We start from the raw sequence: 20,296 nt of genomic DNA on the forward strand, positions 1-20,296 counted from the left end.
CACGTATATCAAACGGTGAAGGAAAACAACGTGAGGAAACCTGCATACTAAAGAATTTCCTTAATTCTCTGCGTGTGTGACGTCTGACAATCCGCATTGGGCCAGCGTGGTGGACTATTGGCCTAACCCCTCTCATTCTGAGAGGAGACTCGAGCTCAGCAGTGAGCCGAATATGGGTTTATGACGACGAGTATAGGACCAGGCCTCACACGGATATAGAGTTTAAGCCCACCACTCAGCTTCAATGCGGGTCATAATGTACCTATTCTATCAGATGTCAATTATAATAACAGGGGCTGTCCGAAGTATTGACGAGTAACGAGAAGTTAGTAATGACGAGTTCCCGCGTTTGTTTCATCATTAAATTGTAGTGCTTTAAAATACTTAATGAAAAAAGACGATTTTCGAAAGTTCTCCTAGATTTCACCAGGATCTCATCAACAGATCCTGGTTTGCTTATCATGATACCACCCTCGGAATATGAAGGTTGTGCCAAATATGACATAGTGGTGTTCTGATGCTTAGACTACTCTTAGTTTAGACTTGCCTAAGAGGTTTTGACTTGTATCAGACTTTACAATAGTGTTAAGTTGTTAAGTGTGGCACAATTTTTGAAAATGAATGTTTTTTCTTTATTTAAATAACGATGCGTAAAAACAATGAAACTATTTGTAGTGTTTGTGTCTACAAAATAGATACCTACAATACTACATCACACTATCTCATGTACATTGGTAGTGGGGGCATAGGTTATTAGGTTAGTCTGTCATCGGCGCTTGACCGGAGTGGTCGTGTACGGTCTGCTTGCCATACCAGTGTAGGAATGAGCCAGTGATTTGTTTATCTTATAGTAAGGACGAGGGTCCTAACACTATGAACAAAAATAGAAAATAAATACTTAAAACTAGATTTCGTGGTAGATTCTTACAAATAACCCAATACCCTAGAAGAATATTTTACAACTTGGAATTTATTAAACGACTGAAATTCAAACAAACAAAGAAGCCTGCTTCTTTACATTTCCATTACGAACTAATTAATTTACTGAAACGAGAAATTAATTTGAAACAAGGTTAAATTATTTAAAAATTAAAATGCTGTTCATACTTTATTAAGTTTTAACATTGTTAGTATTGGTACTGATAAATAACGAAAAACTGGGTTTTTAAGAATATTCACAAAACAAAATATACTCAGAGGCACAATTATCCGCCCACTATAGTATACTCGCATCATATTAAAGAGGGCGGATAATTGTGCCTCTGAGTATAGTTAAAAATGCGTTTTAACCGACTTCAAAAAAGGAGGTTATCAATTCTTCGGAATGTTTTTTTTTACAAACCAAACTAGTACCAGTACAAAAATTATAAATTCAGCTTAAAATAAAAAAAAGCAAAACAAAATAACATTTATTTTTATATAACTTAATACTTAATAAATGTCCCCCTTCAAACATATTATTACACATAAATAAATTATGTGTAATAACTACTACTACATACATACAAGTGAAGCTTATAAAAGCATGGCAAAATAAAGTCATAATTTACTAAACTTAAAAAAATACATTTACTGTGAAATTCTGCTATCTCATTTGTTAACGAAATTAGAACTAATGTATTATCTCACTATAGTACAAATAATCTCATACTACTAAGCGGCTACAGAAGTATGAAGCTCGGTCACCTATCCAGTTATCAGCTTGGCTCAACGCAGTAACCCGACCGCAAATTCTATGGAGTATGACGCACCCCCAATTTAGCTCCTGCCTGGCAATTTCATTCCACAACTTAGTAATGTTAAGTTGTGAATGAAGTTAGGTGGCATGAGCTAAATTGAAGGCGTGAAACTGATTAGCATTTAGATGGTGTACTATACGCTATCGTCACTAGATGTGTCGCCTAGTAATCTTTTGTCTTATGAGGTTTGTTTGTCATAAGCAGGGCTAGCCTAATCATTATTATGAGCCTGTTTTAACGCTCCACTATAGGACCAGACCTCTTTATAGTTTGCTGCTTAAATACCTATTGTTAAATGATGTTAACTAAAAACACCAGGATGAGTTTGTTGTGGGATCTTCTCGGACCAAGGCACGTTTGGAACTCTCGTAACTTTAATTTTAAGTTTTCGACTAATTCTTGTCACCATTATTCATAATGATAATACCGGGACTGGCGGCTTAACGTGCTCTTTGAGATACCAGTCTATAGGGAAAGGGATTTTTTTTTTTGCTTATACTTTCAGCTTTTCTTTCTAGGGTCGTTGGTGTCCTGCACACCAACCAAGGCCCTTGTGATCAGCAAATTTTCAGCTCCATATAATTTGGGCCCGCAAAATCCTGAATAAATTACCTATAAAAGACAGGTCAAGAGTAAACCGATGTAATTATATGAAATATTGGATTGATGAGGATAAAATAATAAGCACGAATCGTAGCAAATCTAAGGACGTAGTCTCTACTGGAATGAGATGTGATGAAACGAGCATGTATGAATAAATAAGTACCTACTCGTACATGGATGAAATATTGTTAAAAACATTTACTTTTCAAGGCAAGGTATTTTCGAAAAGCCGAAAACATAATTAGATTCTAAAGAGGCGATCACCAAACTTAAACAAGAAAATGTAATGAGTTAACTTTTCAGAGATAAGAGAGGACGGACGGACATCAAAACATCCACGTCATCGAAAACGCCCGCGCCTGCCAATTTTAACGAGATGGAGATACTATCGCAGTATTTGTTGGAAGTTAGATTAAATAAGTTATTTTTCTTTTACAGAATCTGTGGGGACCTAATTAAAAAGATACTTACCGAGACAAAAAGCTGAGATTGTCGCTGAAACTCTTACAACACTGAGTGTTTACAATTGAATATTAATATTACGAGTATATATTGGTCTAAGGTCCGTCATTAGAAATAATATATCTTCTTCTGATTAATTATTGATAAGAAATAGATGATATTCACAGTGACACAATGGGAATAGGTTGCCTACTTAGATTCGTGATAGCCTAGTGGACATGACCTCTGCCTCTCATTCCGGAGGGTGTGAGTACGAATCCGGTCCGGGGCATGCACCTCTAACTTTTCAGTTGTGTGCATTTAAAGAAATTAATTATCACGTGTCTCAAACGGTGAAGGGAAAACATCATGAGGAAACCTGCATATCAGAAAAAAATCTTAATTTCTGCGTGTGTGAAGTCTGCCAATCCGCATTGGGCCAGCGTGGTGGACTATTGGCCTAATCCCTCTCATTCTGTAAGGAGGCTCAAGCTCAGCAGTGAGCCGAGTATGGGTTGATAATGATGACTCAGCAGGATTTTAGTTCTTTTAACACGCTTTTATTTGGCGCTAACCCCAAGATGGAGGACTGGCCGTTTGAAATCCACCCCCATGATATTAATATAAATTAACGAAAGGGTATGCTGTCAGGATTACGAAAAAAATACTTACGTGACTTAAATCCAATATGGTAGACTGGCTATTTGAAATGCACACCCATGATAGATAATATGGGCATTAAATTGAAAGGGTTTGCTATACGGGATACGAAAAAATTATCACGTGGACAAAACGCTCCATTTGTAATTTTTAGTGCGTGCTAAAAGCATGTTTTTTAAACTATATTAAAGTTTAAATACTTTTAATTTATAACCGAAAGAAAGCTGAATTTAAGTTAGATGAAGTAGTGAGACTGCGCTAGTTTTCGATGAATGTTCAAATATTAACTTTATACCGGAACATCATTGCAAAGTTTATATAGACAAGTTAAACAAAGGGTACCTACAAATTATTGCGAACCTTTCTAATGAAGTTGAGTTTACAGAAACGTTATTATCTTTACTTACCGACTCACTTCAAAGAAGATTAGGGGCTTCTAAATAAAGGGTGCGTAAGTTTTAGCATTTTCCTCGTATTTTAACAAACGGTTTTACTACTTATAAAAAGTTAACATGGTTGTTAACTTTTTATAAGTAGTATACTTAACAGTTGATATGGATTCGTGGTGCTAAACCGTGAGAATGCCGTGGGACCGCAAGCGACCATTGGGAAGAAATGACCATAACATAAAAGTGGAAGCCATAACTGAATTTTGGCCGCCCATAATAGAAAGTATTTGAAACGGTTAAAGGAGACCTAGACCAATATGGTAAAAATGGTTGATGAAAAAAACAGTAGTTGACCGCCTAATAGAGCAACATTTTTTACGCAGGCAAATGACAGAGCAATGCTTTGCAGGCAGGCAAATAACAGAGTAAAACTTTGCAGGCAGGCAAATAATAATAATAATCGTTTATTTACAATAATTAACCTAAAAAATAAATAAAATACATTTGGAATAACTTATGTAGTTTCGAATCACAAGGTCCTAGGTTTCTTTTTTTTTTTTCTTCTTCTTTTCTAGTTTTTTTTTTTTGTTCTTTTCTAGCTAACCCTTGACTACAATCTCACATAATGGTAAACGATGATGCAATCTAAGATAGAAGCAGGCTATTTAGTTAGGGGTAGGATGAAAATCCACACCCCTTTCGGTTGCTACAGTTTTATTTTCTTCTAAAAATTTTTTCAGTTGAAATTCTCAACCCGGAGTTGGGAAGTTAGTAATATAATAATTATGTGTTGGGATTATTGACGCGGAAAAAGTCGCGGGTTTATTGTAGTGTCAGATAAAGGAAAGAAAACTAATTATTTAAATGCTAAATCATGAATCATGTTCACAAATTTTCAAAAATTTCAAAAATTCAGCGACACTCCAGCGACCAGCGACACTCGAAAAAAATATTCCATCTCAAAAACAATTTATTATTAAATTTCTAGCAGCCATTGAACAGTAATAACAATCTATACAATAATTTTATTCTTCATCCTCCTCATCATCGATGGGCGGCTGTATGTTGAAGCGGGAAGACGCTTGGGTCTGGACTTCCTCTGGCTCCTCCACAGATGGGATCCGGTACGCCATGAGCGCAGCACCATAGTTGCCAAGACCAGTGTCCCAAAACACGATCTGTAAAATTTAAATCATTATAAACATCTACAATAACGCTGTTGATAAACACGAGTTTCATTGAGAAAGATTAAATATTTGCTAAAAGGTAATAGGAATGAGGAGATCCACAGTCTAACCAAAATCACCAACATAGCTCATCGTATCGCGAAGCTGAAGTGGCAATTTGCGGGGCGCATAGGTCGAAGAGCTGATGGACGTTGGGGACCCAAGGTGCTGGAATGGCGACCCCTCACCAGAAAGCGCAGTGTTGGACGTCTTCCAGGTACTGATGACATCAAACGAGTCGCAGATATTCGCTGGATGCAAGCGGCTCAGGATCATGATGTTCGGAAGTCCCTACAAAAGGCCTATGTCCTGCAGTGGACGTCCCGATGGACGTCCACTGCAGGACACTCCACTGATATGATGAAACTTTCGATGACGATTATGAACGGACTGACGACATCAAACGAATTTCAGATATTCGCTGGATGCAAGCGGCTCAGAATCGTGATGTACGGAGTCCCTACAATGGCCTTTGTCCTGCAGTGGACGTCCATCGGTTGACATGATGATGATGATGATGACGATTATGAATAGTAATGTGACGTATATGTCACAGTCATCGGCTTGAATTGGCCATTGACTAGACGGCTAGGCCGTTGATTAAACCCTAAATTTATTGAAATGGCTAAAAAACACATAGCCAAATGGTTATTCGCAACATTTAACAAGATGGCTCAATTTGGTTAATCATTTTTTTAAAGACAGATATCATGATCATTAATCGGTAGCTATTGATGAATTTTGACGTTTGGTATGGTGACCATGAGCTCAGAAATTGATACACCTGAAAATAGGATTGGAAAGTTTGATCGAAACTTTAACTTACCTCCTCATCAATAACGTATCTAACATAATGAAGTTCATGGAACTTCTCAAAGCCAAGTTCATCAGCGACTTGTTGTCCTCGAGCAGTGGTAAATATGCCAGATATGGCCGGCACATTCGCGTTTATGCTAAGCGATATCGCTGCTTTTAGCATTTCTTTCGCTAATCCTGAAAAGCGATATCAATTGACTTCTATGTATTTTTAAAGGCGATTTTTTTCCTAGCCTACAATTACTGAATATTAAAGTAAAGTCCTTAGAGACGTGATAGCCCGTGATAGTGAAGGAAAACATCGTGTTCCTCACACCGTGCATACCAGAGAATTTCTTAATTCTCTGAGTGTGTGAACTATTGGCCTGACCCCTCTCATTCTGAGAGGAGACTCGAGCTCAGCAGTGAGCCGAATATGGGTTGATGATGATGATGGTGACGATGAAAGTAAAGTCTTCTGGATTATGACTTTAACCCATTAACCTATTTTATTGACCTGTGACGTGTAACATTTAAATACAAACTTAAGAGTAGAATGATAATTATAATTACTTTTTCACAATCCCGTGGGAACAGATATTTCTTTCGGGATAAAAAGAAATCTATATTGTTACTTAGTTGTGTTTTAGTACATAATATGTAAATAACTTTACTCGTGCACTTGAGAAAATATAGTTATTTTGAAATCGCGGACAGACAATTCAATCTTATTTCATGTTTTGATCAATAAAATATATTTCTTACCCCTATGACGATACCTGGTCTTCAAGGCGAGTAGATAAATTTTGAAGTAACGTTTCACACCAAGCTTCTCAAAGAGATCCACTGGCTTCTCGATGGCTCTATAAAAAGTGTTCACAGTGGTGTATTGCGGATTGTAGGTGATCTTCACCCGGCTGAACGTTCTGGAGAAAGCACCTGAAGTTATTAGTAAGTATAAATGTATAATAGTAATAATAATAATCGCATAATTTACTAAGAATGGTACAATGTTGTATCACCTACATTATATCAAAGAACTAGCGAACGTCCGCGATCCCGTTCGCGCGAAATTCTATTTATGCCACGCGAATCATGATTTTTTCCGGGATGAAAAGTAAAATCCAGAGTAAAATCTATGTCCATTCCAAATATCAGCCAAATCAGTGTACCTATACCATTAAAACTGTCCTATTATAGGACCTTTTTCCATAATATTATAGATACAATTATATTATTAGGGATATGTTTTATTTATTTATTTAAATATCTTATATTTTCATCATCATCATCATTAACAACCCATTTTCGGTTCACTGTTGAGTACGAGTCTCGTCTCAGAATGAGAGGGGTTAGGCTAAATCTAAGTCCACCACGCCACCCAATGCGGATTGGCAGACTTCACACACGTAGAGAATTAAGAAAATTCTCAGGTATGCAGATTTTCTCACGATGTTTTTCCGTATCCGTTTGAGACAAGTGATATTTTATTTCTTAAAATGCACATAACTGAAACGTCGAAGGTGTCAAATAGAGCCGTGAAAGCACAGTGGATGACTCACTGTGCTTTCACGGCTCTAATGGTTTTTCCCAAAATCTTAAGTATTAGTTTTAGTAAACATTTTAAACTTAATTATCACTATTTAACATTTTAATTATCACTATTTTGTAAAACTGCAACCTTCCATAATCATCAATGATATTAAGATGCAAAAAGTACGTACGAAAGAAACCTATAGACAATTAAGGTATGTCTATAGGTTTCTTTCGTTCGTTCGTTCGTACAAAAACGCTAAAGATCTAACCGATCAAATCGTGTACGCATTGCATATTAAACGAACACGCAAATTCGCTCTGTAGTAAGCAGATATAGTATCCTCTTCCCCTCGGACCGTGACAGAGTATAGACGCATTTCATGTATCATTTGAAACAATAATTAAATAATTAAATATTAAAATATTTTTTTATATAAAATAACAGTGCTTAATAGTAGTGAATATATAAGGAGTGCATAACGAAGCTGCAGTTATTCAAGCAGCCCGATCACCATTTACCACACTCGCACGTAAGTCACTAATAAACACATACACAAAGAAGTTAAAGAGAGATAACATTTAATGTGTGTCATAAACACCTTTGGAAAAAAGAGACGACTGTATTACCACGCTTCTGGCATTACATGCAAACGTTATCAATCAAGAGCTCAATGAAAGGTGGACGGAAACGGTCGTTGTATGCAGAATCTCGATGACTGACCAGTTTAAGAGACCTCTACAGTAAGATTCAAATAGTACGAGTATTATATGGTCTCCTGGTAATCAGTCTTACATAGAGCTAAGTATAATGTCGAGCGATCGTGAGTCAGCCCCCGCCTCGCCTCTTCCCCAACGATCACTAAAACAAACGACTTTAACAGACATTGCGCTCGCGCACGGAACCTTTGAACGCACCGTCACAGGTAGTAAACTACAACACGGAGATTCGGCACCGGACTTACCGATGCTTGGACTTAGTACAACTGAACGCAAAAAACGCAAACATGAGTGCACAAATACATATACTCCGTCGGATATTAACGACATGTTCATCGCTTTTACCCGACAACAGGAAAGCCTCTTTAAGGACCTGAAGAACACAATAACTAACATCAAAGAACAAAACGATGAGTTAAAAAAGAGTGTAGACACTATGTCGAGTAAATATGATGAATTTTTGACCCGTATATCGACTTTGGAATCACAACGAAAAAAAGATAAACTAACAATCCATCAGCTAGAAGAAAAACTTGAAAATTATGAGAGAAAGTCGCGTATTACGGGATTGGAAATACGTAACATCCCTAAAAAAAATGGAGAGACTAAGGAAAATATTTGTAATAATATAAAGGATCTTGGAAAAGTTTTAAAAATCAATATAAGCGATTCCGATATTCGAGATGTCTACCGTATTAATGCAAAGGATGGATCAAACCCAATCATTACAGAGTTTTCCAATACCATTATTAAGGAGAAAATAATAAATAAAGTCAAAATCTTCAATAAAACAAAGTCCAAAATGGATAAGCTGAATACCTCTGATCTAAGCTATACTGGACCAAAAAAACCCATATATATCTCAGAGACTTTGACTCATAACGCACAAAAGCTCTTTTACATGGCACGGAACTTTCAAAAAAACCAAAAATACGCTTTTTGCTGGACATCGCGAGGAATAGTGTATCTTCGAAAAGACGAAAAATCTCCACAGATTAAAATTAGTACGGAGGCGGATTTAGAAAAACTTAGATTAACTGCATGACTAGATTTAACACATTTAAAATACCCTATAATTTTCATTATTGGTACATACGAGTATACAACTTTAATTTACATACTTTTACAATTATTTTTTATATTGTCATATCATATACTTATTAACATTTTATTCAATTTTACACATTTTTTACAAATACAATTTTACACATTTTTTACATATATTACCTGGATATTTTGGCCTAAATCACATATATTTCATATTTTTAATAAAGTCAAACGACGACATAAAATACCAAAACACTTAATTTTCAACTCTAATGATTAATAACATTAATGAAATTTTTGATGAAATAGACAACGTGACTGTTTCAAAACAAATATCGTGTGATGTCAAATATTGCCATCGTTATATAAATTCCATGAATGATTTCAATCTTACAACTATCACACAAAATATACGAAGTATTAATTGTAATATGAATTCTTTTGAAGTTTTACTTGCTAGGCTAAAAATAGACCTAGACTTAATAATTTTGACAGAGTGTTGGCTGAAAAATACTTTGTCTCTTCCATCCATAAATGGTTATAATTGTGCATCAACAAAAAATAACTATAACCAAAATGATGGTATAGTATTGTACATTAAAGATAAGATACAAGTCAACATTGAAGAACCACCATTTCAAGATGCTAATTGCCTAGTTGTAAAATTAAAAAATATTGTCATTATTACTATCTACCGTTCGCCGTCTTTTAAGAATATTGATAACTTTTTAAAATCATTGGATACCTTACTTCAAAATATTTCGAACAATAAAAATATAATGATTATCGGAGATATTAACATAGATATTATACCAGATAAAATTGATGCTAATTCAGAAAAATATTTAAATGTAACTGCGTTTCATGGATTACTGCCTGCTCATAACTTAGTAACACGAGATGCTAGTGGAACCTGTCTTGATCATGTATTTCTAAAGACCACGAATCCATCTGTAACTATTGTACCCCAAACCCAAATAACGGACCACAAGCCCGTAATTCTAAATATGCAACTAAAACATCCTATAGCACAATGCACAACAACCACAATTAAACATATAGATACAGATAAAATATACTCAGATATACTTAACACAGATTTCACACCAGTTTACGATAATCAGGATCCAAGCACTGCGTTAGATTACTTTATAGATAAACTTTCTACTGCCGTTAATAATAATACGAAAATAGCCACACTGTCTAGACGTAAGAAAATAATCAAACCATGGATTACACCTGGACTTCTTAGATGCATAAGGCATAGGGATAATCTGCACAAAAAAGTCAGGCATAGTCCAGATAACGAAATCATTTGTTTAACTTACAAAAGATACAGAAATTTCTGTAATAATATTTTAAAAAAAGTTAAGAGAAACTATGATAAAGAACAAGTAAGCATGGCCAAAAATGATAACAGAAGATTATGGAACGTCCTTAAAAATATAATTAACACTACAAAACAAAAAGGGTATAATAAAGAATTGCTAAATATTAAAAGCACACCACAATCATCGGTTGATGGTATCAATAATTATTTTATAAATGTGGGTAAAAATCTTGCAGAGAGTTTTAACAATGTCGATACGCCTAAGTTGGATGGGGTTTCCGGCAGTCGGCTAAGTTCTTTTGTGCTAATGAATACAGATATGGATGAAGTAAATAGTATCATTATGAGCCTGAAAAACGAATGTACAGTGGGATGGGATGGTATCAGCAATAAAATACTTAAAATTTGTAAGCATCATCTTATACCCCCAATAACATATATTTTTAACTGTTGCCTGCAGAAGGGTATTTTCCCAAAAGCACTAAAAATATCAGAACTACGACCAATTTTTAAAAGTGGTAACAAAAGTAATTTGAATGACTACAGGCCAATCTCCATCTTGCCAGCATTATCAAAAATTTTAGAAAAAATAATAAATACAAGATTAACACAATATGTAGAAAAGAACAATCTTCTATCTAGAAATCAGTTTGGCTTTAGGCACGGGAAATCAACGGAAGATGCTGTACACACGCTGACCAATTATATAGGGACAAATCTGGACAAAGATAAAAAATGTTTGTGCATCTTCTTAGATCTGGCAAAAGCCTTTGATACCGTGTCTATACCTCTCCTACTAAATCGGTTAGAATGCATTGGTATAAGAGGCCTTCAACTGAAACTTTTTGAGAATTATTTAACAAACAGATATCAACGCGTAAAATTAGATTCTTTTGTTAGCAGTGACTTGTTGGTTACTCACGGAGTACCTCAAGGCAGTATACTGGGACCCACTCTTTTTCTTATATATATAGATGCGCTTACTCGTCTTCAATTAGACAAGGGTATGATCATTTCATATGCAGATGATACTGCAATTGCTTTTGCTGCAGATTCCTGGCTTGAAGTATTTAAAGAAGCACAAATAGGTCTAAATGCTGTTACAAAATGGCTGCAAACCAGTAAACTATCATTAAACATTGATAAAACGAAGTATATAACTTTTTCAATGCGACAAACGATTAATTTACCTGATCACCTCCATATTACCGCACATTCATGTCCCCACTCTACAATTAATAGTTGTACATCCTGCAAAATATTAGAAAAGGTCGAACACATTAAATATTTAGGAATAACCATTGATTGTAATTTAAATTTTAAAAAACATATTGTTAATCTTAGGAGCAGACTGTCTAAAATGATTTATATTTTCAAAACTCTTAGGCATGTAGTTGAACCTAAAATACTAAAGCGGATATACCTGACTTTATGCCAATCCATAATCTCTTACTGCATAACTATATGGGGAGGTGCAGACAAAACTACATTAATGAAAATTGAAGTTGCACAACGTGCAATACTCAAGGTTTCCACTTATCGACCATTTCTGTACCCAACCTCACTACTATATAAAAAATGTGAGGTACTCTCAGTGAGAAAACTATATATACTGAGTATTTCATTAAAACAGCATTGTGACCTCATATACAAATCCTCTTATTTGGACAGACGTAGGAAATACACGGTGGCGAAGGCTCCTTTTCCTACAAAAACGTCATTTATAAGAAGATTTTACTGTTTCCAAGGTCCTCACATATATAACAAAATAAACGCAGTATTAAATGTCTACCCACTAAATAAAAGGAATTGCAAAAAAACTTTAATACCGTATTTATTAAACCTGTCATATGAAGATACTGAAAAGTTACTTACCGTTGAAAAATAAACATACACTACTCATATATCTAAATATATATTTAACTCGGAACTCTCCACTTACTGAAATAAATTACACTTGAATACCCTTGAATACACTTGAATATAGCACAGTAAATCTTTACTCTGTCCATAGCACCGGCCTAAACCAAACACACATTAATCACACATTCGTAAACACGAATACACACACACACACACACACACACACACACACGAACACACACTACACACGCTACACCCACACACATCAACCCACATACACTTTCTCACTTAAGGCACACTCAACTAACATGTATTTTATTTTATTTTATTTTATTTCCTTCGCTCGTCGTTGTTATTATTATTTGTTTATTTAGTTTTTCCTTTTACTAATATTTAGCTAGTTTTTTATTATTAAGATTTTTATTTTCTCTAATTTTAGATTGTTAATTTTGAATGTTGTAATCATCTATAATGAGGGAAGAGCGATGGAAGTTGCGACACGGTTTATACTAGTGCAACTTCCATCACATTAATTATTTGGATTTACGCATTTAATTTTTTGGATTAAGTATATTAAATAAGCATGTAACTTTTAGTAATAAAGCTATTGTCTATTGTCTATAGGGTCAACGCAGACAGAATGTGCTCACACGCAGGGCGTGCGTGTGTTGCTGAAAACGATTTAAAGTTACAGACGTTGCGACGTCTGAGCACGCAGATCGCAGAACGCAGAACGCCAAAATGATTTCTCTCTGCCTGAGCTCATAAATATAGGAATACAATATTATGTGTTTTAATGTACTCGTATATTTCGTATTCAATACGAAACAAAATGAATACTTAATTAATGCTTCATAAACCAGCCGTCGCTCCGCGTTATCACCCCCCTAGTTCCCGTTTCCATGAGAATACAGGCATAAAATATAGCCTACGACACTCACAAATAACGTGGCTATCTAGTGGTACCTAAAAGAATTTTCAAATTTGGTATTAATTCGGTAATTAGTAAATCTTGAGATTTCCCGCTACAAAACCACAAACTTTATCTCTTTATAATATTAGTATATATTCCACTCCTCATAATGATAGTTCATTCATGGCAACCAAAAATTTAATGCAATTAAAAACCAAAAAAACCTAATTTTGAATCAACATTGAGCAAGGTCAGTCGCTCAAATAATTTAAAACTTGCACCATACCCAAAATCCTAACGCTGAATTCAGAATTCTTTTACGGATGCAGTAAAAATTTAGGCTTAAAGCAGTCAAGCAATCCACCCTTAATGTTACAGCCACCGATACAGGGGGAGCTCGGTTTATGTGAATCGATACGATTGATACGCAAATAGGTTCTCAATCCTCGATATAGTTCTACAGATGTGCTGAGACAATCTTAAAGGAGATCTTTATTAGTATACTAGTTGACGCCGCGCGGTTTCACCCGCGTGGTTCCCGTTCCCGTAGGAATATGGGGCTGATATATAGCCTTTAGCGTTCCTCGATAAATGAGCTATCTAACACTGAAAGAATTTTTCAAATCCTGATCCGATTTGAAAAAAAAATATTAGCCCCATATTCCTGAGATTAGTGCGTTCAATCAAACAAACGAACTCTTCAGCTTTATAATATTAGTATAGATAGCTACTCCCTGATTAGATATATTATATTTTTATAGTATAAAATATTAATGACTGATAAAAAATAGAAGAAATTATAACCTAAAGTTTACTCTACGTAACCGTTACTAAAATCTATTTGATGAAGACACAAACAAGTGAGCGTACACCAAAAAAAATTGTAATGCAAAACTTCTTCCACGTACTTTTCTCCTGAATCCTCATGATGAGTACACCAACCAACTTTTCTGTGTCTTCTTTAACAGCTGCTATCGACATTTTGTCTTTCATCCATATCCTCACATTGTGGGTGAATTCGTCGACACCCTCTGTATTGTCGGCTATCTTGACTGATCGGTACGTAATCTAAAAAAAAGTAAAATTAATATTCAGTATAGGTAGCGGCCACATAGCTCAACGAGTTGCGAAGCTGAAGTGGCAATGGGCGGGGCACATAGTTCGAAGAGCCGATGGACGTTGCCAAAGGCAAATTCCAGCCAAAGCTGGAATTGCGACCCCGCACTAGAAAGCGCAGTGTTGGTCGACCCCCCACCAGGTGGACTGATGACATCAAGCGAGTCGCAGGGATTCGCTGGATGCAGGTGGCTCAGTATCGTGATAGAAGTCCCTACAAAAGGCCTATGTCCTGCAGTGGACGTCCATCGGCTGGTATGATGATGATGATAGGTAGTGGCCTATATAAGTTGACCTATACTACAAACTAACAGATACTCCGCGGTTTCACTCGTGCTCACGAGGGAATACGGGGATAAAATACAGCCTATAATATAAAATAACGCTAAACATACATAACAAAAACATACATACAGCCGAACGTAGAACCTCCTCCCTTTTATAGTCGGTTAAAAAAATAAATATTCGGTCTAGTATAGTTTATTGGTTACAAACAAAATGTGTGTGTCAGCTCCGACACACAAATGGAGTTTACTCTTTCAGATCGACTGTCTAAATGTTGCCCCGCAGCATACACTATGTTGTCTCAATGTCTCAATGTAAAAAGTGAAAGGTGCGCAACCGAGGTGCAGCAGGCCGCGGCGTGCGCGCCCGCAACAACGTTCGCATGCGTGTGTGCGCGCCCATGTGAACGCTCTTGGCGGCAGTGCAGGGTGAAAGGTGCGCAGAATAGATTGCACACAAAAAACGTACCTAACGCTGTCATTCATCGAATTTTACTGCCCATATTTTTTTTCATACCGGGGGCTATATATTAAAAATAGATTCTTAATATGTAAACTCCAATATACTCCAAAAATACAAATCTTTATAAAAGTGCAGATTAAGCTGAGAAATTCAAGGGTGACATCAAAACGACAAGGATTACTCAAAAACCTACTCGCTAAGTAACATAGTCTTTATATATGTTTGGGGATAATTACTCAACGAAACTCAAAAACCTTGAAGAACTAAATTACCGGGGCAAAGTAGAACAAAGTCATAATTTCCGTACAACATAACAGAATTAACCAGTAAAACTAACTACTTAAAATTCTTAATAGCTGTCCTGAGATCACAACTTCCCTTCTATGCGGAGGCATACATAAACTTAATGTGCGCGTACACGAGAATAATGAACCCCTTAATAACGTCACGGTCGCCGACTAAGTAGATTTTAAAAGCTAAGTAAATATGCCACAAGTGACTACAAAGTTAGCGAAATTAAAAGTTAAAATTTTTTATATGAAAATAAAACCTTTTCACAAAAAATTTAAACAACTTCTAAAAAACGAAAAATATTCGAAAAACACTTAATATAATTGTAAAATTTTTTGATCAGTCAACTTTTAGATCTGCATACAAACACGAATTCATTTTAATTTATATAATCAAAAGATTATCCAAGAAAAACTAAATGGAGTAATTATTAAAATATTATAAAGTGCTCTAACAAATCCCAAGTATTTAATTAAAGAAGTGCCAGAAAAAGATGGATCGTTCTTTTAAAATCTTGATTTATTTCATTAAGATACTTTGAAAAGAAAAAACAACCCGCTGAAAGATAGGGTTGTATATTTATGGTATATTTTAAAATATATTTAATGATGAATAAAATAGCCCTGACATGATTTAATTTTTTCAAAAAATGATTAACTACCGTTGCAAAGAAGGGTGATTAAATCTTCTACTAAAATACTCAATGATGTGTTCACATTATATCTGTACTAATATATGCTGAAGAGTTTGTTTGTTTGTTTGATTGAACGCGCTAATCTCAGGAACTACTAGGCTGATTTGAAAAATTCTTTCAGTGTTAGATAGCACATTTATCGAGGAAGGCTATATATTATCCCCGTTTTCCTACGGGAATGGGAACCACGCGGGTAAAATCGCGCGACGTCAGCAAGTCCTAGATACATACACGAACATATCTCGCGTGGTTCATGTCAATAAGCAGTCATGTAAGTCATGACAATATTCTACTAACCCGGGACGCTTCTCATGTGATTTCTCATGTGTTGTGCCGTGATAGCCCAGTCAATATGACCTCTCTATTCGATTCCTAGGACGTAGGCTCGAATCCAGTCCAGAGCATGCATCTCCAACTTCACAGTTATGTGTATTTTAAGAAATCAACTATCAAGTGTCTCAAACGATGAAGGATAAACATCGCGAGGAAATCTGTTTACTAAAGAATTTCTTAATTCTCTACATGTGTAAAGTCTGCCAATCCGCGTTGGGCCACCGTGGTGAACTATTAGCCTCACACCTCTCATCCCAAGAGGTGACTCGTGCTCAACAGTGAGACAAATATGGGTTTTGATGATTACTCTAAAAGGCCGTTGACCCCGATATATCTACATAAATAATAACTGACTTAATTCTTAAACCGGCAACCAATCACCTGGAGACGATCGCCACGATAAAAAAAATTAATCGCTTTATAAAATGTATTATATCCCAAATTTTATTATTACGATTGGAACACTCGGGAAATCTTCGCAATTTTTAATAAAGTCGAGGCGAATATAGCTTTTCAATCCCTAAATCTTTTTCCGGTCGGTTAATTAAATTAATTTGCGGGATTCGCGCCCTGAAAAATGCGATTCCGATTTGAGGCTTCCATTGTCAATTTATTCTTTGTTATCTAAAAATTGGGGCTTCCTTTATGTGATTCACTGACATACAGGATTTTTAAACCAATTTACTTGAAAAAACAGATAATGTGCTCTTTAATCTTGAAATACTTCGCTTTCTAGCCAAACACCATACAATAATAATCTTCCAGCCTTGCCGAAGAACTACTATTAAACGTAAAATTATAATTTTTTTTAAATGCCGCGACGGTTGAGGACAGTAGGGACGATGGCAGTTTTTTTTTTAAATTGTACTAAGTACCGACTCTTAAATCTATGATTATTAATTAGAAGTATGCTAACAGTAAAACAATTTCGTAAAAGTAACAGGGTATCTGCGATCATTACTTTCGGAGCTACAGGGATTTTAAAGGTCAAATTTGCGGCACTGCCACGGATCCCTGAAAAACGCCCCATATAAAATTTCACGAATTAATAACGTCGTTGATCATATTGATCGTTAGGTTTGTATGGGCGTTCAAACAAAATTTCAAATATCTTTGCTATTTGTGCGTTTATTTTATAGTTCATATATTGAAAAATGTCAAGTTAATAAACTCGTAAGGCAAATAAAACTGTATAAATATTGAACAAATCTTAAATATTACAAATGCGAATTAGCTTGTTTGTTAAGCTTTCATGCCACAATCAATAAACCGATTTTTATCAATCTCAAATCAATGTTAAGTTACATTATCAGCGATTAACATGGTCTATATTTTATCCCCGTATTCCCACAGGAACCTACACGTAGATCCGCTAAATAATAGCTATTTGAAAATTTCATTGCATAAACCATACGGGTTATCTGTACATATTACAGAATGTTATTTGTATATGTACACCACTTGAGATTATTCCGTTATTACCTAAGATGTAACAATTAGATAATCCACAAGTTCTGAAGTGGTTCGTGCTACCTTGTGCAAGATTATCTACGAGATTAGTTGATCCGATATTGATAATTGCATTGTAATATGCACACCAAATAGCACCATTATCAGCACATTACTCCTCCACGTCACTAGGCTCCACCCACCACTTAAGAGTTCTCTCTTCTCCAACCTACAAGGAGGGTGCAGAAGAGAGAACTCTTCTCCACCCTCCTTGTAGTTATGGAGCTTATATGGAGCTTAGGTTCACCACGCTTCTCCAAAGTAGGTTATTTAACGACCGTTATCAAAACTAACCATGCAAGGGGTCACAAAAGTTAAATCAAAGTATTTAGTTAATATAAAAAGTGGCACATCGTACTGAATTGTGTATTCTACATTTCAATAATTAAATACTAACGTCTAAAATAATTCAATAACACTTAATAATCATTATCATTAATTATTTGAAAGCCTCAATAAATAGCTCCCCGCCCGCTGGCCTTTGTTTATTCTTCACAAATTAGCCATTGACTACAATCACACCTGATGGTAAGTGATGATGCAATCTAAGATGAAAGCTAGTTTATAAGGAGTAGGATGAAAATCCACACCCCTTTCATTTTCTACACGACATACCGGAACGCTAAATCGCTTGGCGGTACATCTTTGCCGGTAGTAACTAGCCACGGCCAAAGCCTCCCACCAGCCAGACCTGGCCTATTGTTATATCCGAGGAGGGAAACGGGAAAATTGGCCATATTTAAAAACTTTAAGGCAAATCTATACTAATATTATAAAGCTAAAGAGTTTGTTTGGTTAAACGCGCTAATCTCAAGAACTACCGGTCCGATTTGAAAAATTCTTTCAGTGTTAGACAGTCCGTTTATCGAGGAAGGCTATAGGCTATATATTATCCCCGTATTCCTACGGGAACGGGAACCACGCAGGAGAAACCGCGCGGAGTCAGCTAGTATTCTTTATAAAAAAAAGTTGATAATATACAAACCTCTTCAGGTAAATAATGTTTCTTCAGAAGTCGCACAGCGTCCTCATATCTCCTGTCTTGTAAATCCTCGAACCTTACACCGCAAGGGACTCGACCCCATATTGAAGGCGCTTTTATCCTTTCTTCCAACTGTTTCATCTTTTCCACTTCTTGTTCCGCGCTTTTGGCCATTTTATGTTACTTATCTGTAGAAAATGAAAGTTTAGGTAAAAAATGGCCTCTAGGATAAGGTTTTGACCGTGGTGCAGTGGTATGCGCGGTGGATTTATAAGACGGAGAGTTCGATCCCCGGCTGGGCCGATTGAGGTTTTCTTAAATGGTCCAGGTCTACCTTACCGACAAAGACGTACTGCTAAACGATTTAATGTTCCGGTACGATTCGTGTAGAAATTGAAAGGGGTGTGGATTTTCATCCTCCTCCGAACAAGTTAGCCCGCTTCCATCTTATATTGAATCATAACTTACCTTCATTTGATGGTATGGATGGTCAAGGGCTAACTAGTAAAGAATAAAAAAAGGAAAAAAATAAAAAATACCTATCAATCATCAGTAACACCCTGTTTGAATGGTCCACTACAGAGCCTCCTTATAGTAGAGGTGATATAGAACTTAGACCCACCACGCTACTTTGATGCGTGTTGACGGACTAACGGTAATTGACTCTTGTCGAGTGACGTGGGAAGTAGCGAGGAAAGTAAGCAGGAAAGATGTGTGGCAAAGTTACTGCCGCGAACATTTTGGAAATATTTCCAAGAATATTTTCTCAATTAATAACGATATATCTTGTTTAAGTTGATAGAATTCGTAGCTATAATATGACAACGATATCGAAATTCAGTACAATATGATTCTTACTAAGAGATTTTCACTCAGCAAAGTTGACAGTATTCACTACGGATTTCAATTCCGTATCGCCAATCGAGAAGTCTCCGATATTATTATAGTTTCAAACCCCGATATTGAATTTATAATTCAATCTTAAGCTATTCTGATTTAATCTAGAATTATCTAGAAATCCAAGACTCTCTAAAGTTACCTTTGATCCAAACTGTTACCCTTTATACCTTGTTATCTTCGTAAACTATAACCCTTTGTGAGTCAAACTAATTAAACTTAGCAATAATTTGGAACGCTAATCAAAGTTTAATTACGGCATAATTGAAAGGTAGAAATCATGTACAAGATCGGCAAAGTTTAAAATTTACGTTTCCCGGTTTATTTTCTTGTAAATTATTGTATAAAGTAAACATAATTGACAATGACAAAGTTGGCAAATCGTCCAAATAAAACGTATTGGAATTGTCTATGAAATATATTTTTTTCGTAATATTACGGAAATAGGTTTTATATTGGGGTTTATTA

At 35.7% G+C, this 20,296-nt stretch overlaps 1 protein-coding gene across 1 annotated transcript; it reads right to left on the reverse strand.

Moving 5' to 3' along the window:
• Positions 1 to 4,591: 4,591 nt before the first annotated feature.
• On the reverse strand, positions 4,592 to 19,105 carry LOC112045381 (uncharacterized). The gene is made up of 5 exons (XM_024081541.2): positions 18,935 to 19,105; positions 14,168 to 14,327; positions 6,619 to 6,792; positions 5,885 to 6,051; positions 4,592 to 5,010 (listed from the first exon to the last, which is right to left on the reverse strand). The coding sequence occupies exons 1-5, from the start codon at positions 19,103 to 19,105 to the stop codon at positions 4,858 to 4,860; spliced, it is 825 nt and encodes a 274-aa protein (XP_023937309.2). The 3' UTR covers positions 4,592 to 4,857.
• Positions 19,106 to 20,296: the final 1,191 nt, after the last annotated feature.

Source organism: Bicyclus anynana, chromosome 2 (genome assembly GCF_947172395.1).
Source record: "Bicyclus anynana chromosome 2, ilBicAnyn1.1, whole genome shotgun sequence".
In the NCBI taxonomy this organism is placed as follows: Eukaryota; Metazoa; Arthropoda; class Insecta; order Lepidoptera; family Nymphalidae; genus Bicyclus; species Bicyclus anynana.